Below are 12,099 nucleotides of genomic sequence, written 5' to 3'. Positions count from 1 at the left end.
ATGCCATATACCATATGCCAAGATATAAATGGAAATACATCAATATACAACTATACATTTTGTACTCATATGAATACCATAAAATTAAGTATATGAAATGATACTATACATATTTATATAATACAAATGCAATTATCTCACAAATAATTTACTATACAATGATTCTATTGTTAAAATTAGAACGTAGTTCATAGGAATCATGCACATTGATTTTCCAGTTGAATCGTAATTAGCATAGATGGTTCCTCTGCACTTTCCATACTTTGTCGAAAAAGTTGGGCATGCTGCCAAGCAATTCCATCCTTTCCGCCAGATAGTGTTGCACTTAAATTTAACTTCACAGCTTTTTCCACTTTTTTCGTATGAAAATCACTGCTTTGGGCAATAGGTATTACGGTAGTTCTATTGTCATCAAAGATAGCTTCGATTTCCCAAGACACACTAGCCTTGTGAAATACCTGCGTCTTAGCTTTCAAGTTAAATGTCTTTATATATAATTCAGGACTTGTAATTTTGAAAGTCCATGTAACACGTCCGTATTTCGCTCCCTCAGATCGTGCTAAGTAGACCATTTTCCAGTCGTCCTCTGTTTTACGAAATACTCCACCACATGTGGAATTGATCCCTTCTAACCATCCATTTATTTGCTCTAAAGAGGTGCCATCGTTACGTACAACTTCGTATATATCTTGAATGACATTGTATCGTAATTCAAACGTTTGCCCATACTTGGAGATATCCCAAATATAATTCTTCTCTATATTTTTATCCTAAACAAAAAGATAAACTTAACGAGTGAACAGTAATATAAATTCCTTTTGGTAACAATTTTCTACAGAAACAAAAAAAAGTAACGCGAATATTATTTGAATTTTTCATTTCTAAAAATCCAAGGCAAGACAGAGAATTTTTCTCACACACACTTTGAAGATCTACGTATGCTAGTTTTAAAGCACAGAACATATTCATACCAGGTTATTCTTGTCCATAGACGTAATCTCGCCCCGTGCTATTCTCCACGAGAGAGAACCCGAGGATCGCCCTTCGTAGGTCTCTTCGGAATCCTCGTCTTGCGAGTTCGGTGTATATATCATACCAGCGAGCTCGCACAGAGTTCGATTGATGACGTATTTCTTACGTGCTGCGCTACAGTTAGCAGCATTTAGTCGCACATTGCACATTGCTCGGATAACTTTTATCAAAGATTCCTCGGTGCACACTGTTCGTCTTTTCAGGACGGCTTTCGGATCCCGCGTGTAACGCCATGTGACATCTTGCACCTCGTCCTTCGAGTAGGCTATTATATATGACAGCTTTTTGTTCCATCCCTTTTCGTACATCAACGGCTTATTCACCACGTTTTCGCACGGGTCTACGTGAATCCATTTATTCCGTGTCGGTGACCACACCTGATATAGAAAAATTATAAATTACAAACGGTATTTCAGACTTTATCGCAAGATATCTGCCGAGAATATCGCTTGATAATCCGATGCATACCTCCGTCCAAACGTGATCTGTCTCGTCATATACAAGTCGTGCGTCGTATTTCAATGATCGGCACATAAGCGTGAACACGTTAGCCCATTCGGCGCAACGACCGCGTCTCGTTTTCAACAACGGTTTCGGATGCGAATAACGAGGAAACGGGACCTTTTCCCGACACTTTGGACATCTAGAGTTGAATTAACATCATACAGACAATCTCGTAAGCTGCTCACCGAGATTGAAATTGCTAACGATTATTAATTATTTCTCGCACTCCGCAGCCCAACACATGGTCTTGTTGGAACGTATTTGGAGAAATCTTACCTGAACATTTCTACCCTTGAACATTGAACATCTGAACTTGATATTGCATTTAGGTATATACATTTAATAGAACACACTGGGCACATTGGGACGTCGACCCACTTGAAGAATTCTCGTTTAAACCAGCTTGTGAACGTGACCAGAAGAAAGTCTCGGAGGGACAATTCTTTCTTAACGTCTGTAGAAGTAGTTGCCGCTGAATCATACATTTTACAAGACCTGCAAAATAAACGAATTAATTGAAATAAATAATCTGCTGTAGAAAAGGTGTATGAAGTGCAGGTCTGACTTAAATCACCTTTGCAGTTCCCTAAATGTTCTCACTGATTTCATTCCTAATGAATCGATAGGTATCAACTTCATAGCTTCTTTTTGCAACTCCTCATTCTCGTAAAGCAAAACAATCTTGTGACGGTTAATAATATTCTCAAAGAATTTCTTCCTATTATTAAACCCCTTGATTGTAGTTACAGATTGCTGCAGTCTGGTACGCAACATTTGCGACAAACATTGGATCCTCCAGAGAGCCGCGTTGTGTGGGAAAAATAAACGCTCGCCATCCTGTTGTATGTTTCTCATTTAATGTAAATATTGTAAAAAAAAGTAAGTATCGTGACATTCAAAGTAAACATACCGAGCTGTCGGTTATCATTTATCTATTGATATATTCTACTAATTGGAACGACTGAAGAACAACCGAGAGGTTTGAAATGTTCTTCGGATCGAATACGTACCTCGACGTAGCCGACCTCGATCAAACACTCCATGGCGCCGATAGCTGGTAGAATCTTCTGGATGATGATTTCATTGTCGAGACGTACCTCGCGATATCGGTCATTGCTCGGCGATTTCAACAAATTCTGGCAGATGTTGAATAGTTCTTTCTGCGCCTCGTAGTATACCTTCTGATCGTTCTCCTCCAGGCATTTCAGCCAGTACTCGAGATTTTCTTCCATATTAAAGCCAGCCATGTTACAGCAGCCTGGGATCACCTGTTCCCCTGGACAGTCGGGCATCCGTCAGCCGAGCTTATCGTCATTTTCGTTGACTCCTGTCGCTCGTCCGGAAAATGCTGGTTCAAGCTCTGTATCACATCAGGCATTGCGGATTGCGAATCGTTGACCAGCCAATCAGATTGAAGCAGCCAGATTGAAGCGATCCAATCCGCATCTGCAACGCGGTAGTGTAACACGGGCTTTAGTCACGCGATCTGTGCACTCGAAGCGAGATAGGAGCAGCTCGAGGCTCGAGTGAGAAAGAAAAGGATGGATGCGAGAGTGCAGAGAAGTGTAGAAGTGGCTTTATTGGTGCTTTACCGACAATGACAGATCGGGCCCACGCTGCCAGTTTACAACGAGCAAAAGTGGATCTAGTTGGCGTCTCACGAGTCGCTGAAGATGCCGTCGCGACGTCTCTTATCTCGGTTCACGTCAAGGACGTCGTGGCGTAAAAGGGGATAGCAGTGACCGCCCACTGTGATCTGATGTGGGCAGAGTCCGTCGTCCTGTGTGTTGACCGCATCGTATATGGTCACTCGCCTAACCGGCGCAACTTTATACAACCGTTGGATCAGAGATTACACGATATTCGTGTGCGCTCGCGCCTACCGCGACTGACACATCATAGTTTCCTTCCTGCGTAAGAGAATCGTGTGTGGCGAGTAATAAGGTTGCCACTGTGCTCGTGTGTTAGTGTTACGAATATGGCTATATTTAGCGTATGACGGCTAGCGGTTCGGGAGCACGAACAGTCGCTCTGATATATCTCGTTCTCTCGCCTGTGTTTACTAGCCTCGGTTTTATGATATAACGGCAAGAAAAATGGAAGATATATTTCAGTGGTGTCGCGAGGGCAATGCCATGCAAGTCCGCGTCTGGCTGGACGACACCGAGCATGATATGAATCAAGGGTGATTACCTCAAAATTCCTTTTATAGACGAGAGACTTACAGTCGGATATGTTTCTCAGATTCTATAATTAGGCCTGCCGAATGGTCATATGGCTCTCTGCAAAGGGAGTGTTCTTTATGAGAAGTGTCTCTTGAATGCGTTAGAAGGCGGACTGCTCATGAATTTATATAAGATTTCGTTATCAGGAAATATTAAATAAGTGTTTGATGTGGTTATACAGGCAAAATTTTCATCTGTGACGAGTCGTGTTTCTTGATTGATATTTCTGAGAAACTGCTTGTATTTGGCTGTGGACAATATGTCTGATAATTTGGGCTTTAGTTTCTTTTTATTGTACGACGCTTTATCTTACTCAAATATGTTACTTTATGTGTACAGCGATGACCACGGATTTAGTCCGCTTCACTGGTGTTGTAAAGAAGGCCACTTAAAATTGGCAGAGTTGCTTGTCAGCAGAGGAGCACGTATTAATGCTACCAACAGAGGTGATGATACACCCTTGCATCTTGCTTCGGCGCATGGCCACAAAGAGATAGTGCAATTGGTAAAAAGATATTTGTCAATACGCTCTGTTTGCTTTGGTTGAAGCCGTCCTGCTCAAAGTAGATAACTTGTAATCTTATCTGCAGCTACTCCGAAATCGTGCCGATGTAAATGTTACAAACGAGCATGGGAATACCGCCTTGCATTACGCCTGTTTCTGGGGAGACCAAGCAGTTGCGGAGGAATTGGTCGCCGCCGGTGCTCTCGTATCGATTGCTAACAAGGACGGCGACACTCCCCTTGATAAAGCCAGGGGTGTCGTGGCCAAGAGACTGCATGGTATGTAGAAGATGGTATCAGCAGTCGATATTTTTCATATTTGCACAAGTAACATGTTCTTCGTTTCGTCAGACTTGGCGGTGGAATATGGCCAGGACCTGAAGAAGATCCAGTTCAAAGATCAGAGCTGGCTGGGCTTGAAGACCAGGAGCCGTGAGTACTTCTTAAACCCTAAAACAGATTTCTCGAGACGCTCAACGGATAAGTTACGCGCTCCATGTTCTTTCCATATTAATATGAAATTCCGTGTTAATTAAATTATTCCATATTCATTCGATATTCCCATGTTATTCCCACCAGGAGACGCGACTCTATCGAGGCACAAAGGGATCAGCATGGCAGATCTGTCTCTCCACACGCATCTCGCGAGCACACCGAGCGGCGAAACTTGGAGGGGACGGTGGCAGAACAACGACATCGTCGCCAAGATTCTGAATGTTCGCGAGTGCACGGCGCGTATCTCCCGGGACTTCAATGAGGAGTTCCCGAAGCTGAGGATCTTCTCGCATCCTAACGTTCTGCCGGTCCTCGGCTGCGTCAATCAGCCACCTCAACTGGCGACTGTTTCCCAGTACATGGCGCGAGGTAGCTTGCACCGGCTTCTGCACGGTGGTACCGGCGTCGTGGTAGACACGGCTCGCGCTCTTCGGCTGGCTCTCGATGTCGCCAGAGCTATGGCGTTTCTTCACGGTTTGGATCGGCAGAACAGGTGCAGATTTCATCTGAACAGTAAGCATATAATGGTGAGTTCCTGGCAACCAATCATGTAAAAATAACAGGATACCCAGGTATGTTCGAAAGCTGTTACGTTTCATTAACGTCGATTCTGATTTTAGATCGACGAGGATCTAACGGCTCGCGTGAACATGGCGGACGCGAAGTTCTCTTTCCAAGAAATCGGACGAATTTATGAGCCAGCGTGGATGTCGCCGGAAGCGCTGAGCAAGCGTCCGGCGGACATCAATCTCGAAGCTAGCGATATGTGGAGCTTCGCTGTTCTCCTGTGGGAATTGGCGACCAGAGAGGTGCCATTTGCGGATCTGTCGCCCATGGAGTGCGGAATGAAGGTGCCGATGATTTATTTGTATTAACTCGGAAGTCAGCGAAGATATTCTTTTTGGTCTTTCTTTCGCGGAAAAAGAAACCTCATTGCGAATTCTTCAGCGGACTTGAACGCGTTCAATTAAGTTCACAGCATGGAGTCAAGATCCGATGACTTGTTCCAGATTGCGCTGGAAGATCTACGCGTGAGCATCCCGCCAGGGATCTCTCCGCACCTCGCGAAACTCATCCGGATTTGCATGAACGAAGATCCGGGTAAGCGGCCGTCCTTCGACATGGTCGTGCCGATTCTCGACAAGATGAAGCGCTGAAATGGGATGGGATGGTAAAATACGTGAAAAATGGTGAAGAGGAACGGTCAAGTATATGTCCCGAGGGATTTCGTCGAAACATCTTAATGAATCTCCGTGTTAAACTGCCTCGAAGAATTGTTATTAACAACGATGAATGATATTTTTGTATCGTCGTATTTTACAAATACGAGAATACTGCCTTTAAAGAACCTAAAATGAACTAGGTTTCCAGATAGACTAACTTTTGCTACTTATGTATACACGTATGCATATGAATAACATATATTAATATTCTATACAGAAGCATGCTTATATATATATACATATATATATCCGTACATTATTAAATTTTTGAATATATAGCACAGACGCAATCCAAACATTTCGCCAGCATTTGTAATGTTATGAAGAAACAGAATAGTAATGCTATTTGCATTAAAGAACGTATTTTTTATAAAATCTTTGATGACTCATCATGCCTACGTCGATAGACATTGTGAACAGTAATATTATGTTAATTAGAGCGATAACGATGAATAAAATTGAATAATTTGATATTGTTAAATTATGTTAGATAAATATATACATACTTTGTTGCTATCAAATGTATCATTACCCCAATGACTACAAAAATCATTGTTTTTAATGAAACTATATTTAATGAGAATTAGATGTACCTGCAATTATTTATTCAATTTTAAAATAAATTTGTACAATAATGAAGTTTTTATTTACCAAAGACACCTCTGTATATATACTATCTGTGTATGTGTGTGTGTGGGTGTAGTATATATATATATGTCGCTCAGTACAAGGGCATATCTCTATCACGTGGTTACGTGCGAGAGTTCTTTTACGTCCTTCATCGATGTCAGATCGTTGCTGTTAACCTAAAAATGGCAGTTGCGCATAAGTTTGCCCGGTTTTTGCAAAGGACGAGGTTTCTCAATAAAAACTATTACACGAATGAAAATGGATGTACACGGTCGTTTTGCACGATGATACAGCAGCCGAAAACGCTGAATATAAAGAGAATCGGTGTAATCAGTGCAGCTGCCGGTGTCCTCGTAGGTGGTACTTATGCTTATTACAAGATCGGAAAAGCCAGAAAAAGCATCGATTTAGAAGGAACGCAGCAAGAAACCGTGCTGTTGAAGTATAAGCCACCCATTCCATCGTCTAGAAGAGTAATTTTATGGATTATATCGTGACAAATTTAACGTTACTCGTTGCGTTCCCCATGCAATATTGAAGAAAACGGTCTTTCCATTCCAGGTTATATCACCAATAGACACCACTGGATTGAAACTTACGTTATTTCAGTATCAAACGTGTCCCTTCTGTTCTAAGGTAACAAAGTAACAAATTTACGAACTGTACTATGTATTATTCTGAATATATTATAATTTTATATAGGTCAAAACTAGGTATAGATCTATTCATTTAGGATACTTTTGAATCTTGTAATATTGAATGAAAAAAAATGCGTTATCATATATTTTACATGTACATTTACATATTACATGATAGTATTGTTATATAAAATTAATTAAAATTTCATAGGTTAGAACCGTATTGGATTACTATGGAATATCCTATGATGTTGTAGAGGTCAATCCAGTACTCCGTAAGGAGATTGGATGGTCCCCTTACAAGAAAGTTCCGATTCTCTTGACCAAAGTGGATGAAGGCTATCAACCTTTGAACGACAGTTCTATGATAATATCTCTCATTGCATCTCACTTATATGACAAGTCTTATAAAGTTGAGGATTTAGCTAACTTTTACCCAAATATAGGAATACTGGATGAAGAGGGCAACTTTAAATTCGAGATCATAAATAAGTATTTCCTTATGTTTAACAACCAGCTGCCAAAGAACAGAACGATAAACGATATAACGTAAGTGCATTCCGGACTAATTTATTAAATCTGCGCAATTTTCGTGTTATCACTTAATCGTTTATTGATTTATAGAGAAGAACGCAAGTGGAGGAAATGGGCAGATGAAGTTTTCGTTCATGTACTTTCGCCAAATGTATACAGGACAATCGACGAATCTTACAAAACTTTCAGATGGTTTTCAGATGTGAGTATGAACTCTCCTTTATTAAAAAATCTGAAAATGTACATGGCATTAACGACGATATTGACAAGAGTGAGACAACCAAGCGAAATGAAAACTCATTTTATCCAGGTCGGCAACTGGGAGGAGTACTTTCCATTGTGGGAACGAATACTAGTAGTGAACGTCGGTGCGACGGCGATGTGGCTGATAGGAAAAAAACTCAAGAAGAAACATCGTCTAAAGAACGATGTACGCCAGTCTTTGTACGACGAGGCGAACTTTTGGCTGCGCAACATCCGTGCACGCGGCACCACGTTCATGGGCGGTAACAAGCCTGATCTGTCCGATCTGGCAGTGTACGGTGTCTTAAAGAGCATCGAAGGCTGCGACGCTTTCCAAGATTTAAGAGCGAATACGAAAATTGGTGACTGGTACGACGCTGTGAAAGAACAAGTTGATACACATGCCGGAAGCATGAAATTAAGAAATTAAATTATTATATGACACCATTCACCGATGCGCCGTGTATAGAGTTACGTATTTGCACAATAAACGAGAAGTATCAATATTAAGAGATGTTTGTAGAAAATATATACATTTTTTGTTCTCCCAAGTCTACTGTTCATGTTTTGCTGTACGAATTTCGTCGAAGCATGTCAGTTTGTATGACGAAAGATAAATGTAATAAAATTCTAGATAACCGAACCTGCAAAAAAGCAAATTTTACGCAATGCCCGTTGTAGACTCTGTTTAGTAGTTTGCTGGCAGAAATGAAACAAGATCTGAGGACAGAGTATGATGACAGTAGACTGATAGTAGAAATCGAGCAGAATCTGCCGTTCCCATGAATTTAAATGGAACATACTGCGAATCATGCTCGCTTTCCGCTGTTAATTTGCAGTCAGATTCTGTCGATAGGCTCTGTCGACAAAACAACAGCAGATCACGGGTGACTGTTGATCTGTCGCCAATCTATCGTAGGATTGCTAATAGATTGCTTACTGGGATATTAGTTTGGAAATATGTATGTTTAATCACGACATTCTATTTGGTAACGGATAATCTTAATTCGTTGTGTATCTCTCGATACACTTCAGTTTGTCAACAATTCCTAGGACATTGTAGGAAATAGATAAATACCGTCTTAGTGACATTCAAACAGTCGTTCGTTAAGTATAAGCCAGAATTGTGTAGAGAGAATTTGATACCGAGTACCGCACAATTGATTCTTCAAATAACGTATATGCAATCATTCGTTACATTCAACATGTCCACATCTCAGATGCAGTTCTTGCCATCCGGGAGGGAAAATTCGACACGTGATTATAACAACAATTTCTTCAATCCAAATATTTGTCACGTTTGTAAGCGGAAAGATAGTTCCATAAGATGTAATCGGTGCCACATGATCTATTATTGCAACGAGGGGCACAAATTTATACATATGAATCAGCATGAGCAATTTTGCAAGGCTATAAGAAATTACTTACAAGTAGATGAGCGATGGAACATTCGTTGTTTAAGCCGGGAAGGATGGAACCAGTCGAGGAAAGACATGCTACGTTTAATCCAATCAAACTTAAAACGTGACCTAGCATCGTACGAAGTGCAGATGATCACATTCGCAAAATCGTGTTTTATTTGTCATCGACAAGAGAATTTGCACAAATGTGTAATTTGCTATTCTTGCAACTATTGTGATGAACATAGAGAAATCTTTATCAAATATCATACTAAATCCATTTGCATGGATATGCAGTTATGTCTCAGATCGGATATTTCAATTTTTAATTTCCAATTTTCTTTGAAATTCATGCAGTTTCCCAAGTGCGATCGACCTGTTGTTGACATGAAATCATTTATTTCTCATTATATATATCTAATAAATGAAGCTTGTAAACGCCTATATTCTGATTACTCATCAGGACCTCTGACACTATATTATGGAATGAAGGATAGCGATTTATTAAGTAAATTTGAATGTAATAGACCAGAAGGTAATTTTGTTGTTCATATAATAGCGACAAACTACGTTGACAAAGAATATATAGGAGCTTGGGAGCTTCTTCTACATCTTGTAGGTATGATAAAAAATCTAAAAATTGTACTGATAGGGCCAAAGTTAATTTACGAACGTAATGTTATCGATACTTGTGTTAAATGCAAAAGATGCAAACAGAAGTTTACATACGAATCTTATGGCATATCGTATCATCATTATGTGAACAGTCTGTCATATGAGTCGCCAAATTTGATTGCAGCATTTCATGTAGATTTTAGTGATAGTGATAAAGAAACATGCACAAAATTGTTCTTACAAATACGGAAACAAAAATGTCCGTTTATACTAACTTCAAAGTCAGAATTTAAATCCGAACAAAACATAAACATGGTGGCTGAAGTTTTAGATTCACCTTTAAATCTTGTTTATCACGGTAAAAATAGATTTAGATCCAATAGGCCACAAAGAGATTCAGAACATGAGGAAGATGGCATGTTTTACCGTAATAATTATTTAGCCATCTTCATCAATGATTCATTATACTCAAATTTCAATATGTCCAATATATCTCAGGAAAAGGTTTGTTTCCTATACAGAAAAGAAAATGAATTGTATGATTATAATAAGTTCTTCAATCCGAATATTTGTCACCTTTGCAAGCGAATAGGTAATGACAATCTCATAACATGTAATCAGTGCCGCATGATCTCTTATTGCAACAAGGGGCACACATTGATACAAATAGATGAGCATGAGCAATTTTGCAAGGCTATAACAAATTATTTACGAGTAGATGAGCGATGGAACATTCGTTGTTTAAGCCGGGAAGGATGGAACCAGTCGAGGAAAGACATGCTACGTTTAATCCAATCAAACTTAAAACGTGACCTAGTACCGTACGAAGTGCAGATGATCACACTCGCAAAATCGTGTTTTATTTGTCACCGACAAGCGAATCTGCACACATGTACAATTTGCTATTCCTGTAACTATTGTAATGAACATTTAGAAATCTTTACCAAATATCATACTGAATCCATTTGCATGGATATGCAGTTATGTCTCAAAATAGATACTTTATTTCAGAAAGATTATCAATTTTTATTGAAATTCTTTATGTTTCCCAACAGCAATCGACCTATTGTTGATATGAAATCATTTATTTCCCATTATGTAAGTCGAGCCGATAGCACAAATGATGAAGACTGCCTATATTCTGATTACTCATCAGGACCTCTGACACTATATTATGGAATGAAGGATAGCGATTTATTAAGTAAATTTGAATGTAATAGACCAGAAGGTAATTTTGTTGTTCATATAATAGCGACAAACTACGTTGACAAAGAATATATAGGAGCTTGGGAGCTTCTTCTACATCTTGCAAGCATGATAGAAAATCTAAAAATTGTACTGATAGGGCCAAAGTTAATTTACGAACGTAATGTTATTAATACTTGTTTTAAATGCAAGAGATGCAGACAGAAGTTTACATACGAATTTTATGGTGCATCGTATCATCATTATGTGAACAGTCTGTCATATGAGTCGCCAAATTTGATTGCAGCATTTCATGTAGATTTTAGTGATAGTGATAAAGAAACATGTTCAAAATTGTTCTTACAAATACGGAAACAAAAATGTCCGTTTATACTAACTTCAAAGTCAGAATTTAAATCCGAACAAAACATAAACATGGTGGCTGAAGTTTTAGATTCACCTTTAAATCTTGTTTATCACGGTAAAAATAGATTTAGATCCAATAGGCCACAAAGAGATTCAGAACATGAGGAAGATGGCATGTTTTACCGTAATAATTATTTAGCCTTACTTCTGTTCGAATAATTAACAAACATATTAATTACAAATGCATACGTTCTTAAAGTAAAAGATATATTTCGTTTGCGTTAACAAAATTTTTAATATATAATATATTGTTGTCTACTAAATTATTTTAAGTTTCTTTATACTTTTATGTTGATTGTATTAACGATTATATAACACGACTGTAAACAACATAAAAGGATATGTACTAATTATTAGGTAATGTATGCGTATCGTTCCAGAAATGAATTATATATTTTCTAATATTAATAAATGCATTAAATTGAATTTACATATTTAATTATTC

The 12,099-nt window shown here is 39.0% G+C and overlaps 4 protein-coding genes across 4 annotated transcripts; 3 read left to right on the top strand and 1 right to left on the bottom strand.

Annotated features, from left to right (window-relative positions):
• Window positions 1-89: 89 nt before the first annotated feature.
• LOC106745963 (peptide-N(4)-(N-acetyl-beta-glucosaminyl)asparagine amidase) lies at window positions 90-2,913 on the bottom strand. Its single transcript, XM_014622038.1, has 6 exons — window positions 2,547-2,913; window positions 2,111-2,373; window positions 1,813-2,031; window positions 1,501-1,675; window positions 972-1,409; window positions 90-770 (listed from the first exon to the last, which is right to left on the bottom strand). The coding sequence occupies exons 1-6, from the start codon at window positions 2,826-2,828 to the stop codon at window positions 198-200; spliced, it is 1,950 nt and encodes a 649-aa protein (XP_014477524.1). The 5' UTR covers window positions 2,829-2,913; the 3' UTR covers window positions 90-197.
• Window positions 2,914-3,147: 234 nt separating this feature from the next.
• Window positions 3,148-6,587, top strand: LOC106745964 (integrin-linked protein kinase homolog pat-4). Its single transcript, XM_014622039.1, has 7 exons — window positions 3,148-3,721; window positions 4,101-4,266; window positions 4,352-4,544; window positions 4,617-4,697; window positions 4,845-5,287; window positions 5,381-5,611; window positions 5,771-6,587. The coding sequence occupies exons 1-7, from the start codon at window positions 3,633-3,635 to the stop codon at window positions 5,915-5,917; spliced, it is 1,350 nt and encodes a 449-aa protein (XP_014477525.1). The 5' UTR covers window positions 3,148-3,632; the 3' UTR covers window positions 5,918-6,587.
• A 158-nt stretch (window positions 6,588-6,745) lies between these two features.
• LOC106745971 (prostaglandin E synthase 2) lies at window positions 6,746-8,538 on the top strand. The gene is made up of 5 exons (XM_014622049.1): window positions 6,746-7,086; window positions 7,175-7,249; window positions 7,463-7,800; window positions 7,876-7,987; window positions 8,096-8,538. The coding sequence occupies exons 1-5, from the start codon at window positions 6,796-6,798 to the stop codon at window positions 8,456-8,458; spliced, it is 1,179 nt and encodes a 392-aa protein (XP_014477535.1). The 5' UTR covers window positions 6,746-6,795; the 3' UTR covers window positions 8,459-8,538.
• Window positions 8,539-8,635: 97 nt separating this feature from the next.
• On the top strand, window positions 8,636-11,974 carry LOC106745970. The gene has a single exon (XM_014622048.1). The coding sequence runs from the start codon at window positions 9,210-9,212 to the stop codon at window positions 11,811-11,813; it is 2,604 nt and encodes an 867-aa protein (XP_014477534.1). The 5' UTR covers window positions 8,636-9,209; the 3' UTR covers window positions 11,814-11,974.
• The last annotated feature ends 125 nt before the right edge of the window (window positions 11,975-12,099 follow it).

This window comes from Dinoponera quadriceps, unplaced genomic scaffold (assembly GCF_001313825.1).
Source record: "Dinoponera quadriceps isolate SergipeBrazil2010 unplaced genomic scaffold, ASM131382v1 scaffold1872, whole genome shotgun sequence".
Lineage (NCBI taxonomy): Eukaryota > Metazoa > Arthropoda > Insecta > Hymenoptera > Formicidae > Dinoponera > Dinoponera quadriceps.
The sequence above is the reverse complement of the archived record's forward strand: the minus strand, read 5'-3'. Positions and strand labels throughout refer to the sequence as shown.

Excerpts from the sequence above, each read along its gene's own strand:
- LOC106745963 (XM_014622038.1), bottom strand. The coding sequence starts at position 2,828 with ATGCCCGACTGTCCAGGGGAACAGGTGATCCCAGGCTGCTGTAACATG. Across the intron at positions 2,374-2,546 it reads TCGAGGTCGGCTACGTCGAG|GATGGCGAGCGTTTATTTTT; the intron begins GTACGTATTCGA and ends AACATACAACAG. Across the intron at positions 1,676-1,812 it reads TCAAGGGTAGAAATGTTCAG|ATGTCCAAAGTGTCGGGAAA; the intron begins GTAAGATTTCTC and ends ATTCAACTCTAG.
- LOC106745964 (XM_014622039.1), top strand. The coding sequence starts at position 3,633 with ATGGAAGATATATTTCAGTGGTGTCGCGAGGGCAATGCCATGCAAGTC. Across the intron at positions 4,698-4,844 it reads GGGCTTGAAGACCAGGAGCC|GAGACGCGACTCTATCGAGG; the intron begins GTGAGTACTTCT and ends TATTCCCACCAG. Across the intron at positions 5,288-5,380 it reads TGAACAGTAAGCATATAATG|ATCGACGAGGATCTAACGGC; the intron begins GTGAGTTCCTGG and ends TTCTGATTTTAG.
- LOC106745970 (XM_014622048.1), top strand. The coding sequence starts at position 9,210 with ATGCAATCATTCGTTACATTCAACATGTCCACATCTCAGATGCAGTTC.
- LOC106745971 (XM_014622049.1), top strand. The coding sequence starts at position 6,796 with ATGGCAGTTGCGCATAAGTTTGCCCGGTTTTTGCAAAGGACGAGGTTT. Across the intron at positions 7,087-7,174 it reads CCATTCCATCGTCTAGAAGA|GTTATATCACCAATAGACAC; the intron begins GTAATTTTATGG and ends TTTCCATTCCAG. Across the intron at positions 7,801-7,875 it reads AGAACGATAAACGATATAAC|AGAAGAACGCAAGTGGAGGA; the intron begins GTAAGTGCATTC and ends ATTGATTTATAG.